We start from the raw sequence: 18415 nt of genomic DNA, 5'->3' as shown, positions 1-18415 counted from the left end.
CAGACTTCACAACCTGCAATATTTGAAAAACTAAAAGGGGGCAGCAGCCGCAAGGCCAGCCAGGGCGGCAGGGCAGGCTCGGGGGTGAAGGCCCAGGGAGGAGAAGGGGCACACGGAGTGTGCAGGGGGGCCACGTAAGGACTCGGGTAATGGGCGAGCGGCCTGCTTGGACCCGCACTGCAACAGGCTCTGTGCGTGGAGCGAGAGCTGCCCCAGACCTCAGGATGAAGAGGAGCCCGGGCCAGCGTGGGGGTGGGGAGTGGGGGAGCGCGGGGGGCCCTCCCCGGGTTACACGCGGCTGTGCAGTGAGGCATCAGGGCACTGAGGGCTTTTAGCCCAAACAACCGGACAAACGAGATGAGAAAGCAGGAGGAGTCCAGTTTCAGACCCACAATTTTGGGGCCCCACTAGATACTGTACCAGGGTTTTTACGTCCCCCCAAAACTTGTGTACCCAGCATGTGTGAATGTGACCTTATTTGGAAATGCAGCATTTGAAGTCGCTGATCACCAACGACTGATGTCCTGATAAGGGCAACACCACCACCGTGCGTGCGCGCACACACACGCGTGCGTACACACACCCCTGACAGGCGGGGTCAGAGGTCGGAGTTCCGCCACCAGGAGCCAAGAACACCGAGGACTGTGGGCAACCACCAGGGGCGGAAGAGACAGGGAAGGAGTCTCCCCAGAACCCTCAGAGGCAGCACAGTCCTGCCAGCACCTTGACTGGAGACTTCTGGGCCCCAGAGCGGGAGAGGACAGAACGCGGGCGCCAAGGGCCGCGCTGGCAGCATTGATCACGCAGCCCTGGGCCTGAGCCCTGGACAGAGGATGCGCGAAGCCTCCAGAAGCCTGCAGTGAGGCGTCTGCGGCCGCCTCCTGTCTCTTCTGACCCCGTGGACCTGGGCTCATCACTCTGCCTGGAGGTCAACTGGCTGTAGGCGCAGGCGCCCGGGCAGAGTCTAGCTACCGGTCTCCGTCCTGCGATTACTCCCAAAGGCAGCGAGCTGGCCAGAACGTCCCTCCGACCTGCCCACACCCTGTTCAGGGGCTGCCTTCTCCTGGGACGTGCTGAGCACAAGCCACACGCCCGGCCAGTGCTGAAACCTCACCGCGTGTCCGGGCCGCAGGGGCAAGGCCTCTTCCGTGCTCAGCGTCCGCACACTGCGTCCGCGTGTTCATCTTGTGTCACGGCCAACACAGTGACCACTTGGCGGGTGAAACAATGCCCATTGATGACCTCACAGTTCCCACGTGTCGGACGTCTGGGCCGAGCAGGGCAGCCGGTTCTGTTTAGCTTCCCAAAGCCAGAATCAAGATGCTGGCCGGGCTGCCGCCCAAGTTTACTCAGCGGCTGGCACGGTGGCTGCAGTGCCACGTGGCTGGAGCAGAGGCCCCAGGCTCCTGCCTGTTGGCCCAGGGCCGCGGGGCAGGCAGCCTCCTCCCGCCTTGGTCCGTTCAGGGCAGAATCGCCTCCCTCTAGACTCAGGAACTTAATCGTATCCCTAAGCCCCCACTCCCACTAGTTTGGTGACGGGGCCCGGGGTCCCGGGGAGGCATCCGTGGAGCCCCGCCCTCCGCATCCACCCCGGGGTTTCAGGCAGGGACACACAGCACAGCTCCGGGCCAGCGGCTCTAGGGCTCACGGCTGCAACCGACAACCGGGCCGAAGCAGGGCCGGAGCTCTGGCAAGGACAACAAGCGGGGAACACCTCTGCCGGCGCGCGTCCCGCCGGGAAGCCCGAACTCCACGCTGCAAGGCTGGGTCGGGCGGCACGGGCGCAAGGGGGGCTGCCTTCGGGATACGTGAGCAAGTCAGCACCTGCTCGTCCAGACTAGGGCCAACGGAACCAGAACGGAACCAGACCCCCGGCCCCGCCCGGGCTGCCCCAGGGCAGGCCCCGCCCGGGTCCTCCCACAGCCGCCGCCGCCCCGGAAGCGCCAGTGCACCTGTGTCCACCACTTGCTTCTACGACACTCGCTGTTCTACCCAACGCCCAAGTTCCTCCCGACAGCGAGCGCGGGCTCTGTGCGGCACCCGCCGCGAGCCGGGCGGACGGGACGTGGCGGGGCCCGCACCGCACCTCACGCCTAGTCGGGGGCTCCCGACCAGAGAGGCGCCGGCGCCAGCCCAGCTCCGGAAGCCCCGGCCTGACCGGCCCTCGCCTCGGCGCTCCCGCGGCCGAGGGCCACCGCGCCGGGCTCCGTCCTCGGTCTCGCGCACGCGGGCGCCCCGTCCCGAGCTCCTGCGCGAGGCCCCGGCTCCCCCGGGTCCCAGGCCGCAGCCCGCCGCCCCGGACTCACGTTTGTACTCGGCCATCAGCCTCTTGAGCGCCGTACCCGCCATGGCCCGGCGACAGCTGGCTCAGCGGCCTCGCCGCATCCGCGCTCGTCCCTCCCGCCCCCTCGCGAGGGACTTCTTCCGGGTCGCCGCCGTGGGCGCGCAAGCCCTTCCGGGGCGAGGCGGGGCGCGCATGCGCGGCGTCGCAGCAGGGCTGAGCCGGTGTGTGGGCGCCCGGGCGTCTTCCGGGCGGGGCTCGGCACCGGTGGGCGGCGCGTTCCGGCGTCGGGGAGCGGGGCCGCGCCTCGGGGCTCGGCCGGGAGGAGGGCGGAGGCCGCAGCCCGAGTTCCGGCCCTCCCTTCCTGCGCCCAGTGTGTGCGGGCCGCGGTCCCCGGCGCCCGCCTTCTCTGAGGGGCGGTCCCGTCGGCCCCGGCGCCCGCCTTCCCTGAGGGGCGGTCCCGTCGGCCGCCCTGTCGGGTGCTGGGGGCCCCGAACTCGCCCACCGCGGCCTGCCTCCTCCGTCGCGGAAGGGACTCCTCCCGCGGGCGGCCGTGGCCTCCGTCGGCGTGGTCGAGGGCGGCAGAGGACTGTGGGGATGTCCGTCCTCCACGGCGGGACGCAGGCGTCCTCGCTGTGCCCCGGGCGTCCCGCCTGCGCGGGTCTACACACAGAGCTCCTCGGGGCTGCCGGCCACGCTCCAGCCCTGGCGTCCAGGTGTCGTTTGCTACTCACCGATGGCACTGTTTTGAAAAACGCGGGTTGGGCCGGCGCCGCGGCTCACTAGGCTAATCCTCCGCCTGCGGCGCCGGCACCCCGGGTTCTAGTCCCGGTCGGGGCGCCGGATTCTGTCCCGGTTGCCCCTCTTCCAGGCCAGCTCTCTGCTGTGGCCAGGGAGTGCAGTGGAGGATGGCCCAGGTGCTTGGGCCCTGCACCCCATGGGAGACCAGGAGAAGCACCTGGCTCCTGCCTTCGGATCAGCGCGGTGCGCCGGCCGCAGCGGCCATTGGAGGGTGAACCAACGGCAAAGGAAGACCTTTCTCTCTGTCTCTCTCTCTCACTGTCCACTCTGCCTGTCAAAAAAAAAAATGCGGTTTGTAGCTCGCTTTGTCACCGGAGGGAAGGCCGTGGAGGCCGTGGGTTCTCGTCTTCCAGCAGCAAATCCAGGCGTGAGACAGAGCGGAGTGATGAGGCTTCACTGGGGACAGGCACCGGTCAGGACGGAAGGGACAGAGAGCGCCCAGCCGCTGGGACTGGGGGCAGCGAGGCCACGTGGCTGAGTGGAGGGACACACCTGGGCAGGCCAGGCGGGCGGTCAGCGCAGAGCAGAGGGCCGAGCGCCGGCGGTGGGGCTCCCTGGGTTTTTAAGGGCGTCTCTTTACCCCTCCCCCTCTCCTCCTGGACAAAGGGTGGGGAGTCCTGGCGGAAGGGTTTATTGGGTGAAAATTAGCAAATTCCTCCCAGATTCGCTGGCTCCTGGCAGAGTAGGGGGGCCCCCCTAGGGCGTCTGGGAAGGCTTTAGTGCCCCGCGTCCTCAGGTCAGGAGCCCCTTTGGTCCTGAGGAGAGAATTCTGGGAGCTTTCCCCGGGGCAGGGCTGGGACCCCCTGGGAGGTCTCCAGGGCCCGGGCAGGACTTTGGAGTGGGGGACGCTGGGCTTCGGGGCTTCCGTAGCAGGTGCTGTCTTCAGGTCTCTCTCTCTCTCTCTCTCTCTCTCTCTCTCTCTCTCTCTCTCTCTCTCTCTCGGCTTCGGGGCTTCTGTAGCAGGTGCTGTCTTCAGGTCTCTCTCTCTCTCTCTCTCACACACACACACACACACACAGAGGCTAAATCCTGACTTCCTACCTAACAGTATCAGGATTAGTTTCATGTTCAAGTGGTGAAAACCCCCACAATACGAGTTGATCACACGATGGCCGTGGCACTCCTAGGTGGCGGTGCCGTCCCTGCCGGCAGGCTGTGCGTCCACTGTAGTCCGCGGACTTGGCGGGTGAGCGAGTCAAGCCCGCTTTCCCCGCCTCCCCGAACCCTTCGGCTGTGCTCGCTCACGGCTTTGTCGCATCTGGTATTCCGACTTCCTCAGCGCCAGGCTGGTATCCATTCACTGCATCCCAAAGCAGACGAGCAAAGAGGCGGCCAGTTGTGCAAAGGAGAATACAACGTGATGCCCCATTAACATCCAGGCTTGTCTGCCACCCAGAGCCCCCGGGACGGGATGCCAGTGCCGTCGGCTGAGGGGGCTCCCGGGGGAGAGCATGCCCCTGGGCGGGAACAACCCTGCACCCCCGTGGACGCCACATGGAAACTAACTTTCCGGGGAGCAGCTTTCAAATCGGGGTTTCTGCGCGGCCTGGCTGAAGGGTCACTGCGCCGTGCCAGGACGGGCGGCCACCCTTCAGATGCACTGTGTAATACACTCCAAGAGACAGGATACCAAACTATATTTACTGTGTACAGTAGGAAAGGACAACAGTTATGTACAAATTGGCGAGTAAACACAACAGAGCCAACAAACACCCCACTGCACCCAAACAGTGAAACAGGAAATGAGAACACCTTCAGCAAGATTTCAAGCAAGCCAGAGAGGCGGACTCCTGCGGCTGACTATAGAAAGGCAGAGGCGGCCACCGGCAGCAGTGGTCCTTCTAGGAGGACAACAGGCAGAACTATGCACATTTTAATTGGTACACATCCCAGAATGCATTCACAGAACTGAAACCCCCTACCAATGCGTAAAGTCAGTACGTGTTTGGAAAGCAGCATAGCACAGACCCACAGAGGTCCTCTCCCATGGGTTACAGAGGTCGCCTCCCTCGGAAGTGGCTCCACACAATAACAAACCGGAAAGTCAGCGATACTTAACCTTACTGTTCCATATAGAGACCGTAATTGTTCATCAGAGCAAACACTAGGAGAAATCTGAGACCACAATACTATTAACAAGGAGAAAGGTGGTAATGACTTTCTTCTATGTTAATAAAAGGGAAAAAGCCAATTTTTGGTGTGCCAGGCTCTGCCCATGTACAAATCACTAGGTGCTGAGCGAGCCGGGGCTGCCGGGCCCTGGAGCCAAGGGGCCACACTCAGCAGGGCAGAGCGTGCTTGGGCCATTTTACTAAAGGACTTGTTTATGTTTTTACTTTTTAAGAAGCGTTCCAGATTTTCCCTTCCACGTTACCAAACGTGACCAGGCTTCGATGTCCAGTATCGAGCATTTCAACAACCCGTGCCTGCAAGTGTAAGTGAGGGCCTGTCCTGCACCCCCCCAGCCGCGGGTTACGGGCAGGATCAGGCGAGCCTGGCACGGGGAGCCAAGGCCCATCCTCGGGAACCCACACTCGGGCCACAGGTCTGGGGAGAGAGGAGGGGACAAATACAAATGAAAAACCCCAAAAACTCATTTTACCTAAACAAAGATAACAATTCTGATTGGCCCCATTTCAGTCGTGGATTCGTCCCTGCAGAGAGTTTGAGCCAGAGAGGAAGTCACTTCGCTGCATGTCCTTGAGTTTCTGCAGACTCCTTTGTGACTGCACGGTCTCGGGTTCACTATTCAACAGCAAACGCAAGGATGGAAAACAGGCCACGCCCCGGCAAGCGGCTGCTCACGCCGCCCGTCTGCTGCTGGAACACGTCGATGGTGTCCTCGTCATCCATCTCCAGCTGTCAGTCACGGTGCCAGGTACACAGAGAGAAGCCCGTTAGTTTTCCCTGTCCTGGTGTCTCCGAACCTCATCCCCACTGCGAGGCCCCGCCCCTCTGTCCCGTGCAAGGTGAGGTGCCATGGCGGAGCTGCAGAGTTCACCAAATTCTCAAAGCTAAGCACTGGGGCATTCAAACACACAGTAGAACGTCTAATTCTTCCTGGGAATCGCACACAGATCCCCACCGAGAACGCTCCGTGACTGGCCCATGGGCGCCGTGCACCTCAGAGCGAGCCCAGCGCTAACAAGAACGGCCATGGGCAACGGCTGTGCTGAGGACAGGGTCCCAGGCTGGCGCCGCCCCCCCCCCCCCCCCCGGCACCTGAGAGGCCAGGGCACAGGGTCACCAATACTTCCTGCTGGCTTCTCTTCTGACCCCTGGGCCCAAAACTTCTATGCTGGTCTTCGTTCCCTGAACCAAAGGGAGCTCCTGCCAGGGTCACACAGGGAGAGGAGGCTGGCAGCAGCGGCACTGCGCGGGGACGCGGGGCCTCTGCTCCTGCCTGCCCCTCCTGGCTCAGGCCCTGCTGGGTTCTAGCAGCCTAGGACAGCTGGGAGCCCCTGCGCGGCACAGCCCATCTCGACAGTGTAGGGTTTCAAGTGGCCCGAAATTAAACGATTATTGCAAACAAGTGTTCAGTATTTATTAAATGCTGAATACACTTTGCAACAGTATTTTCACTTGAGGCATCCCCATGGATGCTCACAGCATGGCAGGCAGGAGATCGGGTATGATGGCCCTTCTACAGACAGAACAGACAGACTCGAGATCCAGCTGCTCCTGACCCCAAGGTTATCGACTGACAAGTGACAGGAGCTGCACCTGAACTTCACAACTCCTAGAGGCAGGCATCTGCTGAGCAGTTAAGACACTGCTTGGGGCCGGCGCCGCGGCTCGCTAGGCTCATCCTCCGCCTTGCGGCGCCGGCACCCCGGGTTCTAGTCCCGGTCAGGGCACCGGATTCTGTCCTGGTTGCCCCTCTTCCAGGCCAGCTCTCTGCTGTGGCCCGGGAGTGCAGTGGAGGATGGCCCAAGTGCTTGGGCCCTGCACCCCATGGGAGACCAGGAGGAAGCACCTGGCTCCTGGTCGTGCAGCACCGGCCGTAGCAGCCATTTGGGGGGTGAACCAACGGAAGGAAGACCTTTCTCTCTCACTGTCTGTAACTCTGTCAAATAAATAAATAAAATTTTTTTAAAAAGACACTGCTTGGAACGCCCACATGAGGCAGTGCCCGGGTTTGAGGCCTGGTTTCTGCATTTCCAATCCCAGCACCCTATTAAAGCACACCCCGTGAGGCCAGGTGATGGCTCAAGCAGCTAGGCCCCTGCCATCCGCACGGGAGACCCAGACGGAGTACTGGGCTCTCGGCGTCGGACTGGCCCAGCCCCAGCTGTTGTAGGTATTTAGAAAGTGAACCAGCAGATAGCATATCTATCTTTGCCTCTCTCTCTCTCTCTCTCAAATAAATAAATAAATTTAAAAACAACAAAACTTCTACTTATAAGCCCAAAGTTCTTTTTTACTACAATGTGATACCCTATAACATGATGTATCGAGTCACATATATGTTTTCTTAAATAAAAAAGCTTTCTGAGGGTAAGATGTTTGAGGGTTTTCAGAAACTTCAGGGGAAAATGGAGTTAAAAGATAACTTTATGTTGCGGGTTAAGCCGCAAACTGCAACACGGGCCTCCCACATGGGCGCGTCTGAGGCCTACCGATCTGCTCCCTGCTAATGCACCTGGGAAGGCAGCTGCAGATGGGCCAAATGCTTGGGCCCCTGCACTCAAGTGGGAGACCTGGAGGGAGTTCCAGGCTCTGGCTTTGGCCTGGCCCAGCCCTGACCATCGCGGCCATATGGAGAGTCAACCAGCAGATGGAAGATCCATCGATATCTCTGTCTCAGCTCTATCACTCTTTCAAATGAAAGAAATCTTCTAAGAAGTAGTGAATTGCAGCCTGGCTGCAGCCTGGCGCTGTGGCGGGGAAGGTTAACCCTCCGCCTGTAATGCTGGCACCCACGTGGGCGCCGCTGCATGTCCCAGCGGCTCCACCTCCCGTCCAGTTCTCGCTTAGGTGCCGGGAAAGCACTGGAAGATGCCAAGTGTTCCGGCCGCTGCCACCCACGTGCGAGACCCAGAAGAAGGTCTTGGCTTTGGCCTGACCCAGCGTCGGCCACGGTAGCCACCTGGGAGATGAACGAGCAGGTGAAAGATCTCGGCCTCTTCCTTTCTCTCTAACTTTTTCAAAGTAAGTACATCAATCTTTAAAGTTGATTCTGGTGCAAAAGCGATGGCCAGTTCCACGCACAGGTGTCTCAGAACTCACTTCCCAGAGCTCTGAAGGGCCCTCGTATTCGCGTGTTCTCACAACACGTCAGCAAGACGCGAAAGCAGGCGGTCGCGTGGCTACGCACGGGTGAAACCGGACGCCAGGCGTCCCAGCAACCAGCGGGAAGGGCGGGCTCTGACCGCTCTGCACAGGGGCTGCGTGCCGGGCGCCGCCTGTGCTGACCGCCCTGGGCCCAGCCGTCAGGCCATCTCCAAACAGAAGGACTATGTCTGGCAAAGAATGGGCTTCAGTTGAAAACTTAACGTCAACTTTTTAAAGTTTAGAACTCTGATAAGAAAAAAGTGAGCTATGCCATGAGAGGACCAAGCAGTGATTTTCAAGTCTGTACTCCAAACGGCAGCGACGCCCACCATGCAGACCAGAGCCACGGGCGCATACCTGCGCAGGTGTGTCCGCTTCGTTAATTGGTTGCCCATCGAACCTGAATCTAATCTGCCTCATTGACAAGCCCTGAAAAGAAAAAGCAATTTCCATTAAATATTTCCAGATAACACAGCTTAATTCAGAAAAGTAAACACATCAAAATAGCAGAATCAGAATCCACAGACTGCCGTGGGGCCTGCAGTCGCCGCGCCGCCCGTGCCCCTCCACACTCACTTCCCCCTGCCCTCCCCGCCCCACCCACCCCTTCTGCCAGAAGCCGAGCAAACTCCACACTGCTGGCGCCACCGCGCCCTGGGAGGACACAGGGCAGGCGGCAGGAGGGAGGCCCGGGACAGCAGCGAGCAGACGCAGGGCCCCTGGGTGGGAGGCACCAGGGTCTGCAGGGGCCTGCAGCGGATCTGAGTGACTGCTGGGAGGTTCATGTCCAGACCCCCAAGTCAGCCAGCATGACATCCCGTGTGTGGCGAGGCGAGGCCGGCAGGAAGCGGCGGCACGCCAGGGACACTGGCGGGAGCCTGGAGGCGTCCGCTCCAGCGGCGGCAGTGACCCTGGGATGGCAGTGCCCGAGTCCCCCACAGAACCTAGCAGGCTGCCCCAGGGAGAGGCAGCCCTGCCCACGCGCACGCCCACGCGCACGGCGCATCGGACCAGCCTCAGCGTTCCCCTCCGCAGGGCCAGCAGCCAACCAAGACTGGGATCTGGGCCATCAAAGCCCCGGAGACAGAAAGCAAGCGAGGACCTGGGAAGAGGAGGGGGCGGGAGCACCGGAAACGCAGGCGCTGGCAGCTCCGGGGCAGCGAGAAACCGTCAGGTCCGGGGACGCTCGGAAGAGGAAAGCGCAGAGAATTCCGGAAACTAAAAATCCCGACAGAAATGAGAACGTCCAGGGCCAGCGGTGTGGCGTGCAGGTAAAGCCACCGCCTGCAGTGCCGGCACCCCACATGGGCGCCGGTTTGAGACCCGGCTGCTCCATTTCCGATCCAGCTCTCTGCTGTGGCCTGGGAAGGCAGTGGAGGATGCCCAAGTGCTTGGGCCCTGCACCCCCGTGGGAGACCTGGAGGAAGCTCCTGGCTCCTGGCTTCGGATCAGCGCAGCTCCAGATGTTGTGGCCATCTGGGGAGTGAACCAGCAGATGGAAGACCTCTCTCTCTCTCTCTCTCTCTCTCTCTGCCTCTCAAAGAAATAGATATTTAAAATTACAAAAAGAATAAGAAAGAACATCCGCAGAGTGCAGAAGACGAGAAGACGGCCCAGAAAGGAGCGCAGCCGCGTCGGTGAGGGCTGAGCAGCCCTGGGCACCCCCGGCGGGGCGGGGCGGGGACGCAGACCCGCGCGGTCTCTCCGGAGACTCCGCCTGTCTGTCCCTGCAGGCTCGGCCTGCGTGCTTAGTGCTTAAAGCAAAACAAAACCTCACGCAGAAAAGTCACAGAAATTAAAACACTCAGGACATTCATCTCTGAAGGGACAGAAACCTCCAGGAAGAGGCCACACAGGGTCTCGGAGCTGACACGGAGGACGGATGTCCTGAGCCGCAAACGCACTCCCAGAGCTGCGCACCCCCGCGTCGCCCATCCGCGTGCTGCTTTGAACCCAGGCCTGTGCCAAGTCCACCTTCCCGCCAACGCATCTGCGAGGCAGCTCGACCATCTGGGTCCCTGCCGCCCCGTCAGAGACTCGCCCAGCCCAGCCCTGGCTGTGGTGACCACTTGTGGAGTGAACCAGAGGATGGAAGATACATCTCTCTCTCTCTCCCCCGCCTCCCCCCCACCACTGTGCCTTTCAAATAAACACATAAACAACCCCCCACCACCAAAAAACCAGAGAAGGCACCCTGGTTACCCCTGCAGTGTTCCCGTCAGAGTGCTGGGTCTCAGCCTCCACTCGGCGCCAGCCTCCAGCCGACGCACCCTGGGAGGCGGCAGGGATGGCGCCAGAGCCCGGGTGCCTGCCAAGCCCCGGGAGACCTGCGTGGAGTTCCAGCCCCTGGCTCCCGCCAGGCCGGGGAAGCCACTGCAACCCTCTGGGGAGTGGACTGGCAGATGAGTGGGCCGCCCGACTCTGTCTCTCAATGAAATAGACTTGTAATTTAAAAAAAAGTGTTCTAGACTGAAGGGCTCTGAGTGCCCAGAAGTGAGTGACCCAACGCCTCAGCTCCTGACAGCTGAGAACCGCGGACGACGGCCCCCGAAGCTTTCAGAGAGATCACGCCACGTACAAAGGACAGAAGCAGAATGAAGGGCGTAGGGAGGCGGAACACGGCACACTAACTTCCAGAAAGGAAGCCGAGTTTCAGCCCAGAGCGTCAGTGCAAAGGTTCACACGAGCCAAGGAACCTTCGGGCACGCGGCGTCGCCACACGCCGCACCCCACACCCCACGCGCTTCCTGATGGGGTCAGACGCTGGTCTCCACAAAACAGGCAAAGATTAATCCCAAGAAGACCCGGGAAGGCAGCAAAGGAAACTTCCAGAATGATTCCCACAGGAGCTCTGGGACGACAGCCATGCAGCCACCTCCCTAGCGGGGGTCCGGGTGGGGATGTGGGAGCAGCAGGCGGCCACGGAGGACGACCTCGCAGCGCAACATAGAACACAGAACATGCGTGATGGCTTTGCCATGGGCGCCTGCAGTCGCCCAAACCACCACCAGGAAAACAGGCGGTAAGAACAGAGCCAGCCCCGCCGCCCGGCTTCGGCTGCTCACAGGGGCACTCGCTCTGTCAGGGAACATGGGGCCAGAGCTCCCTCTCCCCGGGCACAGCTGAGAATAACCTCTATGATAGAAACCAAGCAGGGGCCGACGCTGTGGCGTAGCAGGTAAAGCTGCTGCCTGCAGTGCCAGCATCCCATGTGGGTGCCGGTTCGAGTCCCAGCTGCTCCTCTTCCAATCCAGCTCTCTGCTGTGGCCTGGGAAAGCAGAAGATGGCCCGAGTCCTTGGGCCCCTGTGCCCGCGTGGGAGACCTGGAAGAAGCTCCTGGCTCAATCAGCCCAGCTCCGGCCGTGAACAGGTGGGTGGAAGACCTCTCTCTGCCTCTGCCTTTCTGTAACTCTGCCTTTCAGATATAAATAAATCTTAAAATAAATAAATAAATAAGCCCAGGAGACAGGGAACAAACCGCAAAATTTCCCAACCCTGAGTGAAAGGGAAAGCTGAAGGAGTCGGCAGCGACGCCTCCCAGGGGCCAGGCTTCAAACGTGGGGCGGGAAAAGGCGGCAGAGAACTGTTGCAAAGCGTTTTATCCTTTAAAAAACCCAAAAGCGAGAACTACCAAACCAACGGAGCAAAACCAAACAGTAACAGTGGGGGCTAAGCTGCCGCCTGGGTCACCCGCCAGTCCCAGTCCCAGCTGCTCTGCTTCCAAGGCCGCTCCCTGCTAACGCGCCCCGGAGCAGCCGGTGACGGCTCAAGGACCGGAGTCCCTGTCGCCCACGTGGGAGAGCCAGGTGGCGATTCTGGCTCACTCAGGCTGGCTCAGCCCCAGCTTTTGCAGACATCGGGGGAGTGAAGTACTAGGTAGAAGCTCGCTCACTCACTCGCTCTCTGTTACCCTGCCTTGCAAATAAATAAATACACCAAAAAAAAAAAAAAAAGTAGCAATCACTATATTCTCAAAGGAATCAAGAAAGGCAGCCTCATGCTAAGTGTCAGCAGATGCTCTGAGCTGCCACTCAAAGGAACAAGCAACGGCAGCGCTGGGCTGGCGGGCTGGCAGGGCAGGCGCCATACAGGTCCCAGCACAGCCGTGAGTCAGCAAGGCCATGCAGTGGCAGGAATTCTGCAACGGACTGGACCGATGCCCATCTCCCCAGGACGAGCACGCTGGGCACGGACTGGAACGCCACGACCGTCGAAGCACAGACGTGTACGACCCATGAGCTGGTGAGACGAACGCTAGCCACCAGAAACGGCCGTTCTGACTGACCACAGGGGGGTGCTGCTGAGGCGGCTCGCTGTTTGGGAAACTGGGGGAGATCCATCATTTTCTCGCCGTTGCTAAACGAGCTGGCAAAGCACACTGCTGACGGGCAGAAGTAAGGCGAGGAGCGACGCGGGACCTGCCCGGCAGTGCATCGGAAGGCACCGGCCCCAGAGGGCGTCTCAGCAGAAGGGCCCGCCCGCGGTGAGCGCCACCTGTCCGTTTACAGGGGCACCGGGACGAGACCCCTGGGCAAGGCAGCCGGGGGGCGCCGCACCTGCCCCAGAGGGCGTCTCAGCAGAAGGGCCCGCCACGGTGAGCGCCACCTGTCCGTTTACAGGGCCACCGGGACGAGACCCCTGGGCAAGGCCCCTGGGCAAGGCAGCCGGGGGGCGCCGCACCTGCCGCTCGCAGTAGGCCTTCATCAGCTTGCTCAGTGGGGTGTGCCTCTTGATCTTGAACTGCACCACGGAGCCGTCCTGCCCGGCCACCTTCAGGTTGATGTGGTCATTCTCGGTCTTCACGCCCTCCTGCAGGGACAGGAAACACCTCTAAGGATCCGGCGCTCTCCAGGAGCTGAGGGGCGCCGGGCTTCACTGACGTCATGGCCACCACCTAACCGGCGCCTCCGTCCAGGCCCCTCCAGCAGGCGGCTGCTTTGTTTTGGCACAGAACGGACTTTCACCCCCAGCCGCTGGGCGTCCCGGGGGAGCAGCACGCCCGAGCCTGCAGGGCCCAGGAGAAGTCGGAAAACCCATCTTCGTTTGAAAGTCACTTTTACAAAACTAACAGAACCACACACTGCACGCAGCTGTGCGTGACTTCAGAGAAGCAGAAGGCAGTGTTGACAGGAGGGAGGGAAGCTGCGGTCCACGCGGCAGCGGCCAGGAGGGCCATGCGGCCCGGGCAGGTGCGGACACGTGCGTGGGGCTGCCAGCTCCCGGCCCCAGCCCCGCCGTTGCAGGCATCTGGGATACGCACAGGGCCGACGGGAGACCCTCTCTCTGTGTCTCTGACTCTCAAGTAAACACACTTTAAAATCTTTTTTTTTTTTTTTTTGACAGGCAGAGTGGACAGTGAGAGACAGAGAGAAAAAAATCTTTTTTTAAAAGAGGAAAAGAAGTCCTAAAACCAATTGCCCCAATTCATTGTGGTCAGTATTCTGGGGGGCAGAAATGGTTTTCCCATCTGACCACAAGGCTGCCTCCCCGCACGCCCACGCCCCACGGCCAGAGCAGAGCTGGCGTCCACCGGCAAGTTTATGCCATGGGCGAGGACCTGGGCCGGGGGGCCCTGCCCTGGGCACACGTTAGAGGCTGTGGCCAGATGCCGGCTTTCCTCCCTCACCCAAGCAGGGCCCGGCCAGGGGCTGGGCTCCAGCCTCCTCCCTCACCTGTGAAGGGGGCTGCTCACCTCTGACCCCAGCTGCAGCAGGAGCCCCAGGTCCCCAGCACGGAGCCCCAGGTCCCCAGCACGTGCTCAGAGACCGGAGCTTCCGCCTCCACCTACCCAAGGACTGCCGGCCTGACCCAGGGCAGCCCTCGGGGCGGGACAGGAAGGGGCCCACCCCAGGCCGGGACGATGGGAGCACCCTGGGACCTAGAGGGAGAGGGGGAGCACCCTGGGGCTGTGACGGGGAGGGGTGCACCCTGGGACCTAGAGGGAGAGGGGGAGCACCCCGGGACCGTGACGGGGAGGGGGAGCACCCTGGGGCTGTGACGGGGACGGGGAGCACCCTGGGGCTGTGACAGGGAGGGGGCGCACCCCAGGGCGGCGACGGGGAGTGGGAGCACCCTGGGACTGTGACAGGGAGGTGGGCGCACCCTGGGACCTAGAGGGAGAGGGGGAGCACCCTGGGGCTGTGACGGGGAGTGGGAGCACCCTGGGACTGTGACAGGGAGGTGGGCACACCCTGGGACCTAGAGGGAGAGGGGGCGCACCCCGGGGCCATGACGGGGAGGGGGAGCACCCTGGGGCTATGACGGGGAGGGGGAGCACCCTGGGGCTGTGACGGGGAAGGGCCGCACCCCGGGGCCGCGCTGGGAGACGGCAGCACATCCGGGGTCGCAGCGGGCTACCGACCCCGGCTACTCCCACTCTCTCAGGAGAGGGGCCACCGCGCGGGAAAACCTGGACGGAGGACGGGGCCACGCGAACACGCCCTCGAGGACGCGCGCCAGGGGGCGCACAGCGGGGGCGGGGCCAGGAGGCGGGGCTTGGAGCGGGGCTCGGGAGAGACGCTGTCAGGGCGGGGCTTCTCGGGGCGGGGCTATGACGTAAGAGGCCCGAGACCAGAAAGGGGGCGGGTCTCCGGGAGAGACCTATTGGGGGCGGGGCTAGGACGGGACGGGGCTAGGACTAGAGGGGCTCGAAACCGGCAAGGGGCGGGGCTCGAGAAGCGGAAGGGGGCGGGCTCGGGGAGGAGCTCCGACGGGTGCAGAGCAGGGGCGGGGCTCCGGGACAGACGCTGTCGGGGCGGGGCGAGGACGGGGCGGGGCGCGCCGCGGAGCCCGCGGTGGGGGAGGGGCGCGGAGGCCCGTGGGGGAGGGGCGGGCGTGCGGCGTGGGCCCGGGCGCGGGGCTCGTGGGCGCCGTGGCCACGGCGGGTGGGGACGGGGCCTGCCAGGAGCGGAGGCGCGGGTGCCCCGGGGCGGCGGGCGGCGGGCGGGCCGCGGCTTACCTTGGGCTTCTCCTCGGACATGGCTGCGCGCGGTCGCGGTCGCGGCGGCGGCGGCAGCAGCAGCGCGAGCGGGGCAGTCGCTCTCCGGGCCGCCGCTCTCCCGCCGCAACTGCCCTCGGGGCCGCGCTTTATCCCTCAAATCCCGGCGCGCCGGTTGGCCGGGGGAGGTCACGTGGCGGGCGCGCGTGCACGAGGCGCGCGCCCTGGGGCGTCGGGCGCGCGCCCGGGCGGGCCGCGGTTCCCGGCGGTTGGAAGTGCGTCACGGGGCGGGTCCCCGCGCGACCCCGCAGTCTGGGCGCCCGGGGGCGCGCGTGGGACCCGGGGCCGCAGGCTGTCGCGGGTGCCCGGCCCCGGGGACGCGCAGGGAGTGCACGGCTGGGGGAGCCCAGGGCCCGGGATCGGGCTTGGGGGCGGGGACGTGAGGGCCAGGCCTGGGCTCCGGAGTGGCTGCGCTGACGTGGGCAGGGTCAGGGTCCAGTTCGGGCCTCGGGGCCCTGGAGCCACCTGCAAGTCCCCTTGGGAACCCCCCGCCCGCGCGCGGCCCCAGGCCTCTGAGCTGTGCAGGCCGAGGCCAGGCCACGCACCCCCCACTTCTGCGGGGCTGCATTTCTCTAGGGGGTAAAGGAAAGGCGGTGGGGGGGGCTCGGGAGAGGCCCTTCCCCGACTGGAGGGGACCTGTGTCCTCTGTCCACATCACGCAGGCTTCTGCAGACAGGGCTGGGGTCACCAGGTCCTCTCCTCCCGGCCACTTCCCTGGCCGGCGCCTCCTCTGGGGCGTCCACTCTCCACCATGGGGAGCCCCCTCCCGGTGGTTTGGCTGACTTCTAGAATGCTGTCCACACCTAGTCCTCGCAACAACCCATTCACGTATGAGAAAACCGAGGCGGTGGGAGGTGAAACCACAGGCCGGGTGTCACCACGGGTGGGAGCTCGAGCACCTGGCCGCGTGGCCCATGCAAGATGGGGGCCCACGGAACCGCGGAAGGCACGCCCACCCCCGACCTTAATCACCTCGGATGGAGGGGCCGGTGGGCGGCACCAGGATGAGCCGCAGCCCAAGGCTCGGAACCGTTTCCATCCTGCCTGAGCAGGCCAGCAGACAGGTGCCACTCACCTCCTGGTAACGCTGCGGAGCCGCAGGGCATCTCCCAAGCCCCCTTCCACCCTCAAACGTCTGGGCAGGGCCACCATTAAGAGCAAAGGTTACTGGGGCTGGGGCTGGGGCTGGGGCTGGGGCTGAGCCTCCGCCTGCAGCGCCGGCATCTGTGGGCGCCTTCAGTTTCCAGCGGCCGCTCTTCCGATCCAGCTCCCTGCTGTGGCCTGGGACAGCAGCAGCAGGCCCAAGTCCTTGGGGCCCTGCGGCCATGTGGGAGGCCGGAAGAAGCTCCAGGACCCTGGCTTCGGATCGGTGCAGCTTCGGCCGTTGCGGAGAGAAGCAGCAGATGGAAGACTTCTCTCTGTCTGCAATAAATAAGTAAAATCAGAGAGAAAAAGACTGCTGAAGTCTGGCCGTGAGAGGTGCGCCCAGACCCAGCTTCCCAGCCCACAGGCTCCGGGTAGGGCTTGGTCTCTTCTGGCGCCCGGCCCCCTGCTGCCATGGTGGACGGTGTCCAGAGACCAACAGCACAGCCTGCGCTAGAGACGCCATGACCTGTGGACGATCACATGTCCTTACCCCCCCCCCGACACAGCTGACTGCGGCAGGTGGTGGGTGGAAGCCACATCCCGGTTTCTGGGGCTAAAAGCAAAAGTTTGCGACCCAGACACAGCGCCCAGAGCTGTTAGAACAAGAAATTAGTTCACATAATGTCACCACTGAAAGTGACGTCACTGATAACCGGAAGGTCTTCTCTGAGAAGCAAAGATCCCAGAAAGAGGAGGGAGGATTTCCTTTGAGGTATTTGGTGACCAGCAGCAAGCTGGTTACTCAACTCGGGCTGCCTTAAACACACACACACCCCATCACGTACCACACAGCACACACACGTACCACACACCACATCCCGACACACATCCCGTACCCCACATGCACACACACATCACACACCCCCTACATACACACACCACATACACACACACATCCCGTACCCCACATACACACACCACATACACACACACCACATACACACACCACATACACACACCACATCCCCCACACACATCCCGTACCCCACATGCACAACACATCACACACCCCCTACATACACACACCACATACACACACCACATCCCCCACACACATCCCGTACCCCACATATACACCCACATCACACACATACCACATCCCACACACACCACATACACACATACCACATGTACACATCACACACCCCACATACACACACCACACACCCCCTACATACACACACCACATACACACACACCACATATACACATCACACACCCCACATACACACACCACATCCCCCACACACATCCCGTACCCCACATACACACACCACACACACACATACCACATCCCACACACACCACATCCCCCACACACATCCCGTACCCCACATACACACACCACACACACACACACATCACACACCCCCTACATACACACACCACATACACACATACCACATGTACACATCACACACCCCACATACACACACCACACACCCCCTACATACACACACCACATACACACACACCACATCCCCCACACACATCCCGTACCCCACAAACACATACCACACACACACACACATCACACATCCCCTACATACACACACCACATACACACACACCACATCCCACACACACACCACATCCCACACACACATCACACACCCCCTACATACACACACCACATACACACACACCACATCCCCCACACACATCCCGTACCCCACATACACACACCACATACACACATACCACATCCCACACACACACCACATCCCACACACACATCCTGTACCCCACATACACACACCACATACACATACATCACAGACACTCCACATACATACATACCACATATACACATCACACACACCACATACATATACACATCACACATACCACCCGTACACAAACACATCACATACACACATACACCACACATATACCACATTCCCCCCACATGTCTC

At 62.1% G+C, this 18415-nt stretch overlaps 2 protein-coding genes across 4 annotated transcripts in view; both read right to left on the bottom strand.

Annotated features, from left to right (window-relative positions):
* UBE2G2 (ubiquitin conjugating enzyme E2 G2) overlaps window positions 1-2462 on the bottom strand; it is a 28182-nt gene extending 25720 nt beyond the window's left edge. Inside the window, exon 1 of one of the 3 annotated variants that reach the window (XM_051839980.2) lies at window positions 2307-2462. In XM_051839980.2, the coding sequence (XP_051695940.1) occupies window positions 2307-2349 (43 nt within the window). In that variant the 5' untranslated portion in view covers window positions 2350-2462. Of the gene's footprint in view, window positions 1-1114; window positions 1200-2306 lie in introns of those variants that run through there. The other 2 variants (XM_051839981.2, XM_051839979.2) reach the window with 2 other exon arrangements.
* Window positions 2463-4702: 2240 nt separating this feature from the next.
* Window positions 4703-15497, bottom strand: SUMO3 (small ubiquitin like modifier 3). Its single transcript, XM_051839982.2, has 4 exons — window positions 15315-15497; window positions 13037-13165; window positions 8714-8785; window positions 4703-5941 (listed from the first exon to the last, which is right to left on the bottom strand). The coding sequence occupies exons 1-4, from the start codon at window positions 15333-15335 to the stop codon at window positions 5828-5830; spliced, it is 336 nt and encodes a 111-aa protein (XP_051695942.1). The 5' UTR covers window positions 15336-15497; the 3' UTR covers window positions 4703-5827.
* Window positions 15498-18415: the final 2918 nt, after the last annotated feature.

This window comes from Oryctolagus cuniculus, chromosome 4 (genome assembly GCF_964237555.1).
Source record: "Oryctolagus cuniculus chromosome 4, mOryCun1.1, whole genome shotgun sequence".
Classification (NCBI taxonomy): Eukaryota; Metazoa; Chordata; class Mammalia; order Lagomorpha; family Leporidae; genus Oryctolagus; species Oryctolagus cuniculus.
This window is presented reverse-complemented; position numbering and strand designations above follow the sequence as displayed.

Excerpts from the sequence above, each read along its gene's own strand:
- SUMO3 (XM_051839982.2), bottom strand. The coding sequence starts at position 15,335 with ATGTCCGAGGAGAAGCCCAAG. Across the intron at positions 13,166-15,314 it reads TGTCCGAGGAGAAGCCCAAG|GAGGGCGTGAAGACCGAGAA; the intron begins GTAAGCCGCGGC and ends CTGTCCCTGCAG. Across the intron at positions 8,786-13,036 it reads AGGCCTACTGCGAGCGGCAG|GGCTTGTCAATGAGGCAGAT; the intron begins GTGCGGCGCCCC and ends TTTTCTTTTCAG.